Source organism: Artemia sp. Qi Xiang Cuo, chromosome 21, assembly GCF_049724085.1.
Source record: "Artemia sp. Qi Xiang Cuo chromosome 21, ASM4972408v1, whole genome shotgun sequence".
NCBI classification, from domain to species: domain Eukaryota; kingdom Metazoa; phylum Arthropoda; class Branchiopoda; order Anostraca; family Artemiidae; genus Artemia; species Artemia sp. Qi Xiang Cuo.
The window spans coordinates 34,493,416-34,508,550 of NC_142814.1; the positions used below are offsets into that span (position 1 = coordinate 34,493,416).

Sequence of the window (15,135 nt, forward strand, 5' to 3'; positions counted from 1 at the left end):
ATATATAATTTTCATCAAGTTTGGTCTTACCTATTAAAAGTTACGCGCCTGAGAAAATTTGGCTGATTTTCAAAAAAAGGGGGAAAGACCCCCTAAAATTTATAGAACCCTAATGAAGATCACACAATCATATTCAGCATATCAGAGAACCCTACTGCGTAGGTTTCAAGCTCCTATCTGCAAAAATGTGGAATTTTGTATTTTTTGCCAGAAGAAAGATCACGGATGGGTGTTTATTTGTTTTTTTTTGTTTTTTTTTCCCCAGGGGTGATCGTATCGACCCAGTGATCCTAGAATATCGTGGGAGGGCTGTTTCGAACGAAAATTAAAAGTTCTAGTGCCCTTTTTAAGTGACCAAAAAAAATGGAGGGCAACTAGGCCCCCTCCCACGCTCATTTTTTTCCCAAAGGCACCCGATCAAATTTTTTAGATATCCATTTTGTTCAGCAGTAGTAAGCGCCCAATTACCACTGAATGTGATTGCGTAATATGCCTTACCACGGGCCAGTGACCTATTACTATGAACCCTACATGGCTTGGCAGACAGGTTTTCTATTGTGACACCCATTTTTTGGAGGTCAAACTCATGGATAAATTTTTTTTTTTTTTTTTTTTTTTAACTGGTATTTTTTCAGTGAAGCCCATAACACTTTGCAGAAACCCGTGAATGTAGGACTGAAAGTCCATTCGTAGTATATCTGAATCCAATTACTAATCAAGTTAGTGTGACCGCCATTTGTTGATCTGGTTAGGTGGGTATAATCTGGTTTGGTTTGTTATTGCGAGAGGATTACTCAATTTACATCTTAGTGTTAACTGTGCGATGACTTAGTCTAATTGCGTAGGTACTAAAGGAACATTTGAAGGTGGAGAAAAAAAGGGGTAATTAGTGATTGGATAATTTTAACAAGAAATGACTGAAGAGTGTTTCTGAGGAGATGGGATGAATGTGTACTGTATAATACACAAGTGATGATTTGCAGAGTGTTGTCAATTTTAAATAGTTTAGAAATAAAAAAAATTAACAAGAAATGGCTGAAAAGTGTTTTGAGGGAGTTGAGTTGCACGATGGTTGACTCGCACGAGGGTTCAGTTACATGCGGATTCAGTTACACGGGGATTAGTTAAATGGGGTCGAGTTGCACGAGGATTCAGTAGCATGGAGGTTCAGTTGTACGGGGTTTCGGTTATACAGGGGTTCAGTTACACGGGGGTTCAGTTGCACGGGGGGGATATCTGCTATAAAAAACACTTCATTCTAAACAAATTGTAGGTACAAAAAGATTTATAGGCCCTTAATTTAGGTATCTGACTATCTCGTAATGCCTACGAATTGCTAAAAATCTTGATATCTTCTATAAAAAACGTCGGTTTCTTAAAAAACTTGGCAAGCTATTACATCTTAGTGTTAACTGGGCGATGACTTAGTCTAATTGCGTAGGTACTAAAGGAACATTGAATATGTTTTCTGATTTTGTGTTTTCACAAGAAAATAGCTGGTCTTTAGCAAACTTAGCCATAGCTAGTTGAAAATCTGCATAAATATCTTCATTTTCAGTCGAATTGCGTAGGTTCTAAATGAAAATTTTAGATTTTGTATGTTCTTTTTTTTTTTTTTAAAGAGATTACTTATCTTTTAGCAAAATTAGACATAGCTACTTGAAACTCTAAATAAATATCTTCAATTTCAGTCTAAATGAGTAGCTACTAAAGGAGCATTGAACATTTTTTCTGATTTTGTGTGACTACCCGGCGCCCCAATGGCTCCTGAGTCCCCCATTATAATACTTTTTAAGGCTTTATTATATCTTTTCAGAACAAATTATTATTTTAGGGAATTATTTCGATGAAACAGTTAGAGACATTTTAAAAGATGATTTAAAAGATGATTTTAGAAGAGGATTTGAGGGTGAAACTCTATGCTCGTTATAATACACAAGTTCCATTTGAACAGTGTTGTGAGGTCCCTTACCACAACCCCAAAGGGCTCCGACCCCCCCTACCCCAACCCCGAAGGAAACCCCCGGTCCACCAAGGTTCTCTGGGTTTCCAAAGGGCCCCCCGCGCCCCAATGGATCCTGAGTCCCCCCTCATAATACTGTTTAAGGCTTTTTTATATCTTTTCAGAACAAATTATTATTTTGGGGAATTATTTCGGTGAAACAGTTAGAGACATTTTAAAAGATGGTTTAAAAGATGATTTTAGAAGAGAATTTTAGGGTGAAACTCGTTGGTTATTATAGTAAACAAGTTCAATTTGAACAGTGTTGTGAGGTCCTCTACTACAAACCCAAAGGTGAAACTTAAGTCCATTTTTTGTTCGAAAAATTAAACTATTTCTTTAAAATCTGAGCTAATAAGGGCTTTTGACTGTAAACTCTAGTTTTTTGAAAGAAAATTATGGAAAATACAATTCTCTGGTTCAAATGTGAAACTTAAGTTATTTTTTGGATTGAAAAATAAAACTATATTCATAAAATCTGAACTAATAATTCAATATTTTTTTTCATAAAAACAAACTATTTTTTTTTTAAACTTCGAAATTTTTCAAATTTATTTATGTTTTTCTTTTTGTATCTATCTTAAAATGTCAAAGTATGCTTACGGTTCTTACAATTGCGCTATATGATTGGTCAGAGACACGATGTGGCTTTCCCACTGGTATTCTATGACCGCTTATTGTCACTACCTAGTCTACTGCATGTATTAAATCAGTATTTTTTACACAGTGGAACGATAAACACATAAGTCATATCTTTTAAAAAGGAAAGTGAAGATGGAACATTTTAATAGAGGGTGTTCACATAACAAGGTTATTGTAGCATTGAATGCCGACAAGGAGAAGTATTTAAACTATGAAACAAGTACAAGTGGTAGCACTATTGGAAATGTATGCATGCATTGTCATGACAGTAAGGAATTAAATTTCTTTGGGATACCGAAAAAATTCATCTCTTATGATGGTGGTTATGAGAGATTGAGATCTTCAGGGATGATTGCACTCAAAGAGAATGCTAACATGAAAATAATTGTTGATGATAGAGGACAACTCCTTTCTACTGCTGCAGGTAACACATTACCTACGGATACATCCAATCATCAGCTTTCGGGTATTAGCATTCAACGGAAGGCTAATAAAAGAAAGGCCTACTCTGCTACTAATATCGTAAACCATATCTTTTTTACGTGCCGAAACTTCTACCTGTGTAAAAATAATGTGTTAATAGACAGGGAAATTGCAAGAAAAATAAAAAGGGCATGGTCAAAAAATATCACTACGGAATATAAAGATGAAACGATGAAGAACAAAGCACCAACAAACATTACTGGCATTGATCAAACAGTCAATGAATCAAATAATAGCAAAGACGAAAAGCATATTGAGCCTGTTCATGCGACACCAGTAAAAATTGTGTATGATTCAAAATGGAATAATGATTGTTCTACTGATTACGAACTAAGAGAAGACAATAACTACAATATCAGGAGAGAACATGGTGAACTATTTTATGGAACAGATTCAAAATGTCCAAAGTTAATCATTGATATTAATAATGTATCCTAATATATTTCTGTATTAATATTCTAAATAGAATTATTTCATTAAAAATATTACATTGTTAGGTGTTCATTATTTTTTAGAGTAAGCTAGCATATCAAGCATTTAGAATGCATATTAAAACATTGGATATGAAAGAAAAACAATGTGCGAACATCCATTGTCTGACGCACTATTATTGTAAATTCTTATTTACTAAGTTATTTTGACCGTAAACTATTGTTTTTTGTAATAAAATTAAGGAAATAATATTCTATGATTTAATTGTTGAACTTAAGTCTATTATTTGGATCAAAAATTTAAAATTTATTGATAAAATCTGAGCTAGTAATGCTTTTTTAACCTTAAACTCTAGTATACTGTAAGAAAATTATGTAAAATAGAATTTTCTGCCTCAAATATGAAACTTAGTACCAATTCTCTGGTTCAAATGTACAAAAAACCAAGTGAGTGAATTGAAATAAAAAAAATTTAACAAGAAATGACTGAAAAGTTACACACAAAAACTTACACACACACATACACACACACACACACACACAAACACTCACACACACACAATAACTTACACACACACAAAAACTTACATACACACACAAAAATTTAAACGCACACAAAAACTTACACACATAAAAACTTACACATACACAAAAAAACTTACACACACTCACAAAAAAAACTTACACACACATAAAAACTCACACACACACACAAAAAAAAACTTACACACACACAAACAAAAACTTAAACACAAAAAAAAAAATTAAATACACACACACAAAACTTACACATCCACACACAAAAACTTACCCAAAAAAAACTTCTCTGAGTGTTGAAAATGATTTCATGACATTATTTTATTTTTTTTTCTTGTCCCAAACCATTTTTTTATCATGAACCGTTTGGAGACCAATTTGATCGAGTTGGAGAAAGTTCAAACAGAATCATTACTGATATTGATATTAGTGCGTAAACTACAAACCGACAAAAATATTCGGAACTTTTTTTTCTTATAGCCTTGACTTTGAAGACATTGTCGCCCTGCACTATAACTTCGCTAATACATCCTTCTGTCAATCAAGCCATCTCCTCCAAAACACTTTTCAGTCATTTCTTTTTAAAAAAAAATTTTATTTCAACTCACTCACACGGGTTTTTCTACATTTGAACCAGAGAATTGGAACTAAGTTTCACATTTGAAGGATAGAATTGTATTTTCCATAATTTTCTTATAATATACTAGAGTTTAAGGTCGAAAAAGCCTTACTAGCTCAGATTTTACGAAAATAGTTTTATTTTTTGATCCAAAAACAGACTTAAGTTCCACATTTGAACCAGAGAATTGTATTTCCATAATTATCTTACAAAAAAAAAGAGTTTACGGTCAGAAACACTTAATATCTCAGATTTACGGAAATAGTGTATATGACAATAGATGTTCGCACATTCCTTTTCTTTCCTATCAGATGTTTTAATATACATTCTAAACAATTTATATGCTAGCTTACTCTAAAAAATAATGAAAATCTAACAATGTAATATTTTTAATGAGATAATGCTATGTAGAATATTAATACAAAAATACATTATAATACATTATTAATATTACTGATTAAATTTGGATATTTTTAATCTGTTCCATAAAATGGTTCACTATGCTTTCTCTTGATATTGCAGTTATCGTCTTCTATTAGTTCGTAATCAGTAGAATAAACTTTATTAAATTTTGAAGCATGCACAATTTTAACTGATGTCTTATTAACAGGCTCAATATGCTGTTCATCTTTGGTATTATTTGATTCATTGACTGATTGATCAATGCCAGTAATGTTTGCTGGTGCTTTGTTCTTCATCGTTTCATCTTTATATTCCGTAGTGATATTTTTTGACAATGCCATTTTTATTTTTCTTGCTATTTCACTGTCTATTAACACATTATTTTTACACAGGTAGCAGTTTCGGCACGTAAACAAGATATGGTTTACGATATTAGTAGCAGAGTAGGCCTTTCTTTTATTAGCCTTCTGTTGAATGATAATACCCGAAAGCTGATGATTGGATGTATCCGTAGGTAATGTGTTACCTGCAGCAGTACCAAGGAGTTGTCCTCTATCATGAACAATTATTTTTATGTTAGCAGTCTCTTTGAGTGCAATCATCCCTGGAGATCTCAATCTCGCATAACCACCATCATAAGAGTTGAATTTTTTCGGTATCCCAAAGAAATTTAATTCCTTACTGTCATGACAATGCATGCATACATTTCCAATAGTGCTACCACTTGTACTTGTTTCATAGTTTAAATACTTCTCCTTGTCGGCATTCAATGCTACAATAACCTTGTTATGTGAACATCCTTTATTAAAATGTTCCATCTTCACTTTCTTTTTTAAAAGATATGACTTATGTGCTTATCGTTCCACTGTGTAAAAAATACTGATTTAATACATGCAGTGGACTAGGTAGCGACGATAAGTGGTCATAGAATACCAGTGGGAAAGCCACATCGTGTCTCTGACCAATCATAGAGCACAATTTATAGAACCGCAAGCATACTTTGGAATTTTAAGATGGATACAAAAAGAAAAAATTAATAAAGTTTTAAAATTTCAAAGTTAAAAAAAAAAATAATTTGTTTTTATGAAAAAAATATTTAATTATTATTTCATATTTTACTGATATAGTTTTATTTTTCAATACAAAAAAGGACTAAAGTTTCACATTTGAACCAGAGAATTGTATTTTCCATAATTTTCTTTCAACAAACTAGAGTTTACAGTCAAAAGCCCTTATTAGCTCAGATTTAACAGAAATAGTTTTATTTTTCGAACCAAAAATGGACTCAAGTTTCACCTTTGGGTTTGTAGTAGAGGACCTCACAACACTGTTCAAATTGAACTTGTTTACTATAACGACCAACGAGTGTCACCCTAAAATTCTCTTCTAAAATCATCTTTTAAATCATCTTTTAAAATGTCTCTATCTGTTTTACAGAAATAATTCCCTAAAATAATAATTTGTTCTGAAAAGATATAATAAAGCCTTAAAAAGTATTATAATGGGGGACTCAGGATCCATTGGGGCGCCGGGGGCCCTTTGGGAACCCAGAGAACCTTGGAGGACTGGGGGTTTCCTTCGGGATGAGGGTAGGGGGGGTCGGAGCCCTTTGGGGTTGTGGTAAGGGACCTCACAACACTGTTCAAATGGAACTTGTGTATTATAACGACCACAGAGTTTCACCCTCAAATACTCTTCTAAAATCATCTTTTAAATCATCTTTTAAATGTCTCTAACTGTTTCATCGAAATAATTCCCTAAACTAATAATTTGTTCTGAAAAGATATAATAAAGCCTTAAAAAGTATTATAATGGGGGGCTCAGGAGCCATTGGGGCGCCGGGTGGTCACACAAAATCAGAAAAAATGTTCAATGTTCCTTTAGTACCTACGCACTTAGATTAAAAATGAAGATATTTATGCAGAGTTTCAACTAGCTATGGCTAAGTTTGCTAAAAGACCAGTTATTTCTTTGCGAAAACACACAAGATTATACAAAATATTAAATTTTCACTTATTACCTACGCAATTAGACTAAAAATGAAGATATTTATGCAGAGTTTCAACTAGCTATGGCTAAGTTTGCTAAAGACCAGCTATTTTCTTGCGAAAACACAAAATCAGAAAAAAAATTCAATGTTCCTTTAGTACTCACGCAATTAGACTAAGTCATCGCCCAGTTAACACTAAGATGTAATAGCTTGCCAAGTTTTTTAAAAAACCGACGTTTTTTATAGCAGATATCAAGATTCTTAGCAGTTCGTCGCCATTACGAGATATTCAGATACCTAAATTAAGGGCCTATAAATCTTTTTGTACCTAAAATTTGTTTAGAATGAAGTTTTTTTTATAGCAGCTACCCCCCCCGTGCAACTGAACCCCCCATGTAACTGAACCCCTGTATAACCGAAACCCCGTACAACTGAACCTCCATGCTACTGAATCCTCGTGCAACTCGACCCCATTTAACTAATCCCCGTGTAACTGAATCCGCATGTAACTGAACCCTCGTGCAAGTCAACCATCGTGCAACTCAACTCCCTCAAAACACTTTTCAGCCATTTCTTGTTAATTTTTTTATTTCTAAACTATTTAAAATTGACAACACTGTGCAAATCATCACTTGTGTATTATACAGTACATATTCATCCCATCTCCTCCAAAACACTTTTCAGTCATTTCTTGTTAAAATTATCCAATCACTAATTACCCCTTTTTTTCTCCACCTTCAAATTTTCTTTAGTACCTACGCAATTAGACTAAGTCATCGCCCAGTTAACACTAAGATGTAAATTGAGTAATCCTCTCGCAATAACGAACCAAACCAGAATAGACCCACCTAACCAGATCAAAAAATGGCGGTCACACTAACTTGATTAGTATTTGGATTCAGATATACTACAAATGGACTTTCACTCCTACATTCACGGGTTTCTGCAAAGTGTTATGGGCTTCATTGAAAAAATACCAGTTTAAAAAAATAAAAAAATAAACATGTATCCATGAGTTTGACCTCCAAAAAATGGGTGTCACAATAGAAAACCTGTCTGCCAAGCCATGTAGGGTTCATAGAAATAGGTCACTGGCCCGTGGTAAGTCATATTACGCAATCACGTTCAGTGGTAATTGGGCGCTTACTACTTTCAGCATGGTTTAAAATATGATAAATATGTCTTTTAGGATGACTTAATCCCCCGAAGTCCCCAGGGGGAGGGCTGAAAGTTATGAACTTTACCCAATGTTAACATATAATATTGGTTATTGGGAAGTATACATACGTTTTCAGAGAGGAATTTTTTCTGGTAGTGGGGGGGAGTGGATCTGGGGTTTTGTGGGAGGATCTTACCATGAAGGAAGTTTTCATGGGAGAAGAGACATTGCTATGAAGGGGGCGCCGGATTTCCCAGCATTTTTTAAATAAATATCAGAAATTATATATAAAAAAAACAAGTTTTTTAACTGAAAGTAAGGAACAACATCAAAACTTAAAACGACAGAAAACATTACGTATATGATTGGGTTCATCCCCTAGTCAATACCTCACTCTTTAAGCCAAAGATTATTTAGTACTTTCATAAGCGCTATTTATTCTAATTAAAGGCATTTGTGATTAAGGGGTCATTTTTAAAGAATTGGAACAAAATTCGAACTTTAGCTTAAAGAGCAAGGTATTGACTAGGGGGCGAATCCTCTAATATACGTATTAAAAATAAAGCAATATAGAGGTTCGTTACGTAAGTTAATTCGTAAGTCACGTATATTTATTACTAATAAAAACGTTCCTAAATAAAATTAAACAGGTTTCGAGAAAGCCATTTAACCAAATAAAAGTAAAATTAATATGAAATTTTTTTTTTATTATTCATGTACGGTGAGCCAAAATCAAAACCTACATTAATTCAAAAACGTTCAAAAATTAAATTAAAAAAAAGAAGTTTTTTTTTTACTGAAAGTAAGGAACGACGTTAAAACTTAAAACGAACAGAAATTATTCCGTACATGAAAGGGGCTGTCCCCACCTCAACGCCTCTCTCTTTACGCTAAGGTTTGACTTTCTCACAACTCAATTCTTTTTTAAACAATGAAAAACTTTAGCGTAAAGAGCGAGGCGTTGAGGAGGGGACAGCCCCTTTCATATACAGAATAATTTCTGTTCGTTTTAAGTTTTAACGTCGTTCCTTACTTTCAGTTAAAAAAACTTGTTTTTTTTTATTTAATATTAAAAGTGTCCAACCCTTTTTACGATAATTCTCATTACATTTTTCAAAAAACATAAGCATATGCATTTGTTTTTATCAGAGCGCTGCAATCAGTTTCTAATGGACATTACTATTACTACTACTAACAACTTAATGCAGTACCAAGCCGCTTGAGGCCATACACAGCTACTCACGCTTCTCTTCCAGCCCAATATAGTCAAAGCCTCCTTCTTTACACCCTCCCAAGAAATGATATTAATGATATAAAAATTTAGGTGATTCACTCTACAGTCATAACGGCTTGCCTTTTAGCACTTTCGACACAGACAATGACAGACGCGAAGGAACCTTTCAAGAAAGAAGTTGTTCTCGGTTGTACAAGGTACTTTGCTTCCTATTTACAATCGATCATTGTTAATCATACCAGTGATGAAATTAATTCTGATAATTACAATTTTTATCATATTAGCAATCTAAAAATTTCCAATATTTTATTCTTCTCTAAAATATTCTGATAATTGGTAGCGATTATTATCGCAGCTGATACATCCACACTTTGCTGGTGGTCAAAACGACAAAAACATGCGTCTATAAGAACTATGAGGACGATTACTAAATTATTTTAAGGTGGGGGGGGGAGGGCTCCATTGACTTGACCTTTTATTCTCAAAACACGTTTGACGTATTTCCATTGGGGGTTTTCTGTCTGTAATTTCTGATTTTTGCGAGAATAAGATTCACCATTAATTTTCCTTGGCTGATTTATCGCTAAGACCTCCTTTCAATGAAAAAAAGAACCTTCAATGGTAAGAGAATTTGTATTTATTACCCCCTAAGAAACTTAGTTTCTCCACAAATTAAGTATGTCGGCGTAAGCCACGGATCAGGATTTCTCCCCCCTGTTTTGTTAATTTTTTCTATGTGACAACACTTCTTCTGCTTAAAGAAAATTATTGCTCTCACGCCCAAAGGTGGTATTTAAGTTTTTCGTACTTAGACATAATTGTCAAAACAGTTTGCGAAGCTAGCATCAAAGGGAGGATTAGCAGGAGAATGGTAACCGGGAAGATCAAAATGTGGTTTAACGTATATTGCCCTGAAGATCCTGCTCTTGAAAACAGAGCAGAAAATACTTTTTGGCAAGTATCCGAGCAGTGCTAAAGTGTTACCTTTGACCCGACCTTTAGGCGTGCCGGTGACCATTTACCTTTATTGTTTTAATTGTATTCTATTAAATTCTTTTATAGTCTTATGAGCCAGCTCCCCTGGGAAATTCTCTATTTTGAAGCTCTTGGGTGTTGGTTCGCACTTTTTGTTTGTGTTTGGTCCTTTTATCTGTTCACTTATTATTTGTGTACTTTTACATTTACGAAGGCGTATATCCACAATGCTTTGGGGGTATGAAAAACTATGCCATTATTTTATTCATGAGATAATTTTTTACGATTTAATTCGTTTTCTTAGCCTGAAAACCAATTAACGACCCTAGTCATAAGCTTGGATTTACTATCAAACAGAGACGTTTACTTTATCAGATTTTGAAAGTAATATAATTCATATGGTAATTGAGATAAACGATGTCGTTTCAGAATATAATGGGGGGGGGGACTAAGCTCTTCAAATCGAAACAGTATTTCACTTTTCTGCATTGGCAGACTTGTGCCAATGTCTATTATAGACCTTAGTCTCGGAGATTTTTTTTTTCTTTTAGAGTTGTTTCAAAAACGGAACGTTCTCAAGAAGTTTGGGGACCATTTTATTATATTCAAAAAAGGTTTCAATGGAGACCGTACCATTGCCCAATTTTTGTCAAAGAAAGGTCGTTTACACCTTTGTATTTTTTCTGAGTTTAGATTATCTCAAAAATCTTTTTTAGATTAAAGAACAAAAACCTGAATATCCTCACATTTTTTTTATAGTATGTTTAACACAATGAACCAAATACAACCAACATTTCATTAACTCCTAACCCACACAAAAAATAATGTTTATCCTTTTTTTGTCGTACTTTCAAGACTTTATAAATAATACTATAGGTTGGGGGGGGGGAGGAGGGAGGGAGATAACTAGCACATAAGCATGAGCTCCGCTGCCCAGAACATTTACAATGCTTATAGAATTGGGATATCTATTGTAATACTTTGCTTAGATGTGATTTTTAGAACATTCTTCAAAGTAGGCCAATATCAAACAGTTCGTGGTAACGAACTGTAAGTAAGGAGCGACCCGGCTCAATAGTAACCGAAACTCTAAAAACCAGAATTTTGATACCCATAGATACATCAATAGAATCAAATTTTTATGCTAATTTAATTAATACATAAGTTTCATTAAATTTAGTCTTACCCATCAAAAGTGACGCGCCTGAGAAAATTTGCCTTATTTTCGAAAAAAAGGGAGACACCCCCTAACAGTCATAGAACTTTAATGAAAATCACGCCGTCGGATTCAGCGTATCAGAGAACCCCACTGTAGAAGTTTCAAGCTCCTATCTGCAGAAATGTGGAATTTTGTATTTTTTGTCAGAAGAAAGATCACGGATGCGTGTTTATTTGTTTTTTTTTTTTTTGTTTTGTTTTTTTATTTCCGCAGGGGTGATCGTATCGATCCAGTAGTCCTAGAATATCGTAAGAGGGCTCATTTGAACATAAATTAAATGTTCTAGTGCCCTTTATAAGTGACCCAAAAAATTGGAAGGCAACTTGGCCCCCTCCCACGCTCATTTTTTTTCCCGAAGTCACACAATCAAAATTTTGAGATAGCCATTTTGTTCAGCATAGACGAAAATCTAATAAATATGTCTTTGAGGATGACTGAATCCCCCACAGTTCCCGGGGGAAGGGCTGCAAGTTATGAACTTTGCCCATTGTTTACATATAGTATTGGTTAATGGGAAGTATAAAGATTTTCCAAGAGGGATTCTTTTCTGGTTATGGGGGATTATGGTAAATTAATTTAGTAAAATACCACTAAAATAGGCCAGCATATTTACTCTATATATAAAGTACCCTATCGTATCTCCCGAAGCCTGACATATAGAGTTCTTCTTACAAATCTGTATATTATTAAAGAAAAAAAAACAAGTTTTTTTTTAACTGAAAGTAAGGAGTGACATTAAAACTTAAAACGAACAGAAATTATTCCGCATATGAAAGGGGCTGTCCCCTCCTCAACGCACCGCTCTTTACGCCAAAGTTTTTTATAGTTTTAAAAAATAAAGTTTAGTGACAGAGTCAAATATGTATTTGAAATCAGCATAAGATTCTGATTCTATTGATGTATCTATTGGTATGAAAATGCCGGTTTTTAGAGTTTTGATCACTATTGAGCCGGGTCGCTCCTTACTTACAGTTCGTTACCACGAACTGTTTGATTTTTATACAAATGCGGCACAATATGAAAGAAATCATAGGATAGAAATCTTTCATTTCTTACGAAAAGGTGCTTTGGTCTGGAGCAGCAAATAGTTTAATCATTGTTTATTTCTCCTCGTGTTCTTGTTCTTTAGCCGTTGGTTTTGTTTTGTCGCATCAAAGAAATTATGCAATTTCGCTAACTGATCTCCTGCTTTTCAGGGTGCGTGGTGGTATGGAAACTGCCATGACTCCAATTTAAACGGCTGGTATTTGGGTGGATCCCATCGATCATTTGCAGATGGCGTTAACTGGTACACATGGACAGGTTATCATTATTCGTTAAAGAAAACAAGAATGAAATTTCGTCCACAGACGCGTGGTCCTATTAGTATTGGTAAAGATACATATATCATCGCTGGAAAAAGTGTACGTTCCATGAAAAACAGTTTAGAAATGATTGATGCACCGGAATTGAATTACGATGGAAATACTTTAACAAAGCCATGAATTTTTGGCGCGGGAACAAAAAATTTTGAATTTTACCAAGCTTCAGCAACCTCGGTCGTCTTTCTTAAATCTGAGAGGTTATTTGTCGGATTAATGATCCCTGATCTGTAATTTTATTAGAGTCTTCTCAATCCTGTTTGTTGCTAACAGTTTTTAACAGCAGCTTTTAGTTCACCTCCAAAAACCCAAATTTTAAGTCAAAATTTATTGTTACATTTTGTAATACATATACAATTTGATGTAAAATTAAAAAAAGGCCTAACTGTAAACAAAACTTTGGTCTATATTTGAAGATTGAATCGATATGCAACAATAAAAAGTAAAGGGCAAATTTAAAGGGCTAAAAAAATAAAATGCAACAATAAAAAGCACAGGGCAAATTTAAAGTAAAGGGCTAACAGTTTTTAACAGAAGCTTTTTGTTTGCCTCCAAAAACCCAAATTTTTAAATCAAAATTTGGGATTAAATTCATATATAATTTGATTTAAATTTATAAGAGAAAAGGTCTAACTATAAACGAATCTTTAGACTGCATTTGAAGATTAAAAAGATATACAACAATAAAATGTAAAGGACTAACTTACTTCGGAATTATTAGGTAAATGAATATTAATACATTTTTTTTAAATTCAAACCTACAAATTTTTAGTCATCCATACTTGATCTCTTGAAATTCAAAATGACCAGTAATCTAGCATTTTATCTGTTAGCAATATTACCAATTCACCAGCTCATTTCTGGTGGTGCTTGGAGACCAACGAAATAGTAAATATGCGCTGAGAGTCAATGCCCACCTTTTCTGATTAGCGAGCTTTAAGGGTTAATTTTGCCCTTTTTTAACTCAAAAAATTTTAGCATTTGATAATACTATTTTAGTATCAACTACCTAAACGTTTTACTGGCGAAAAAGATGAAATCATTTTCTATAAATCTTTGCTAACTTGGGTCTTATATTTATTGTATCTATCTGTTGGTCAAAATTACTTGCAGTAATTTTTGCAAAGTTGTAGAAAAACAGCCTAGACAATGATTGTATAGTTCCAAAAATTGATCCCAATCAATTCCATTTACTAACACACAGTGAGATAAATTCCTATAACCGTACTTATGAATTAATTAATTTTTCCGAAGTGTAAAAAACAATTAAATATTCTTCTTTTCTTAACTTTTAATTAATTCATCTTCCCATCAGTAGCACATTCCTTGGCTTTTTAGTCAACCTTGAATGTAAATTCTGAGATGCCTTGGACAAGTTTTACGGTTTCCCTATACCTTGCTAAGCTACCAGGATGGTAAATCCTGGTTCGGCTAAGAATCAGCCAGTAACATAGATGTGGTAATAGTTTAAAAATTTAATTAGTTGAACGATTTTGCTCATTGTATTTAAAATATATTTATTTTTGTATTAATGTTTACTCTATTAAAATATTTGCGTTAAATTTTAATGTATACTTAGACTAGCTTCCAAGGGGATCTGGCTACGGAATCTATAGGCGTCTTTTTCATATTTTGAAGGTTCGTTCCGCATATTGAGTAAACCACTGTGGCAACACTTATTTAGGTTGCAAAAAATAAGAAATAGAATAGGATGTTACAATGATGCCAGACAATGTGCTAAAGACGTATTATTCGTTTTCTCGAAACTGTTTTGTTTTAAAATTAGTTTTTTTCTTTCCCTAGAGACATAAAGAGCAAGACAAAAATAGAACATAATCATCCAAAGTAAAAAAAAGCTATATCAGCAGGGCTGTATCGAGGATTTTTGTTGGGGGGGGGGGGTACAAAAAAGTTTTAAAACGCTTCAAGAATGTATTGATATTAATTTTTGTTACGTTTTTATGAGTCCGGCCAACATATCGAGGACTATGTATGGCTATGTATTACAAGCGAAGTATGTAAAGTTAATCAAGTAGAAACAAAAGACTATGCAATACTTATCATGGTTAGCCCCTTATTGA

The 15,135-nt window shown here is 33.6% G+C and overlaps 1 protein-coding gene across 1 annotated transcript in view; it reads left to right on the forward strand.

Moving 5' to 3' along the window:
* Window positions 1–14,610, forward strand: part of LOC148939473 (microfibril-associated glycoprotein 4-like) — a 93,540-nt gene extending 78,930 nt beyond the window's left edge. The window contains exons 5-6 of the mRNA XM_089106639.1: window positions 9,590–9,696; window positions 12,890–14,610. Coding sequence (XP_088962765.1) covers window positions 9,590–9,696; window positions 12,890–13,177 — 395 coding nt within the window. The 3' untranslated portion in view covers window positions 13,178–14,610. The remainder of the gene's footprint in view (window positions 1–9,589; window positions 9,697–12,889) is intronic.
* Window positions 14,611–15,135: the final 525 nt, after the last annotated feature.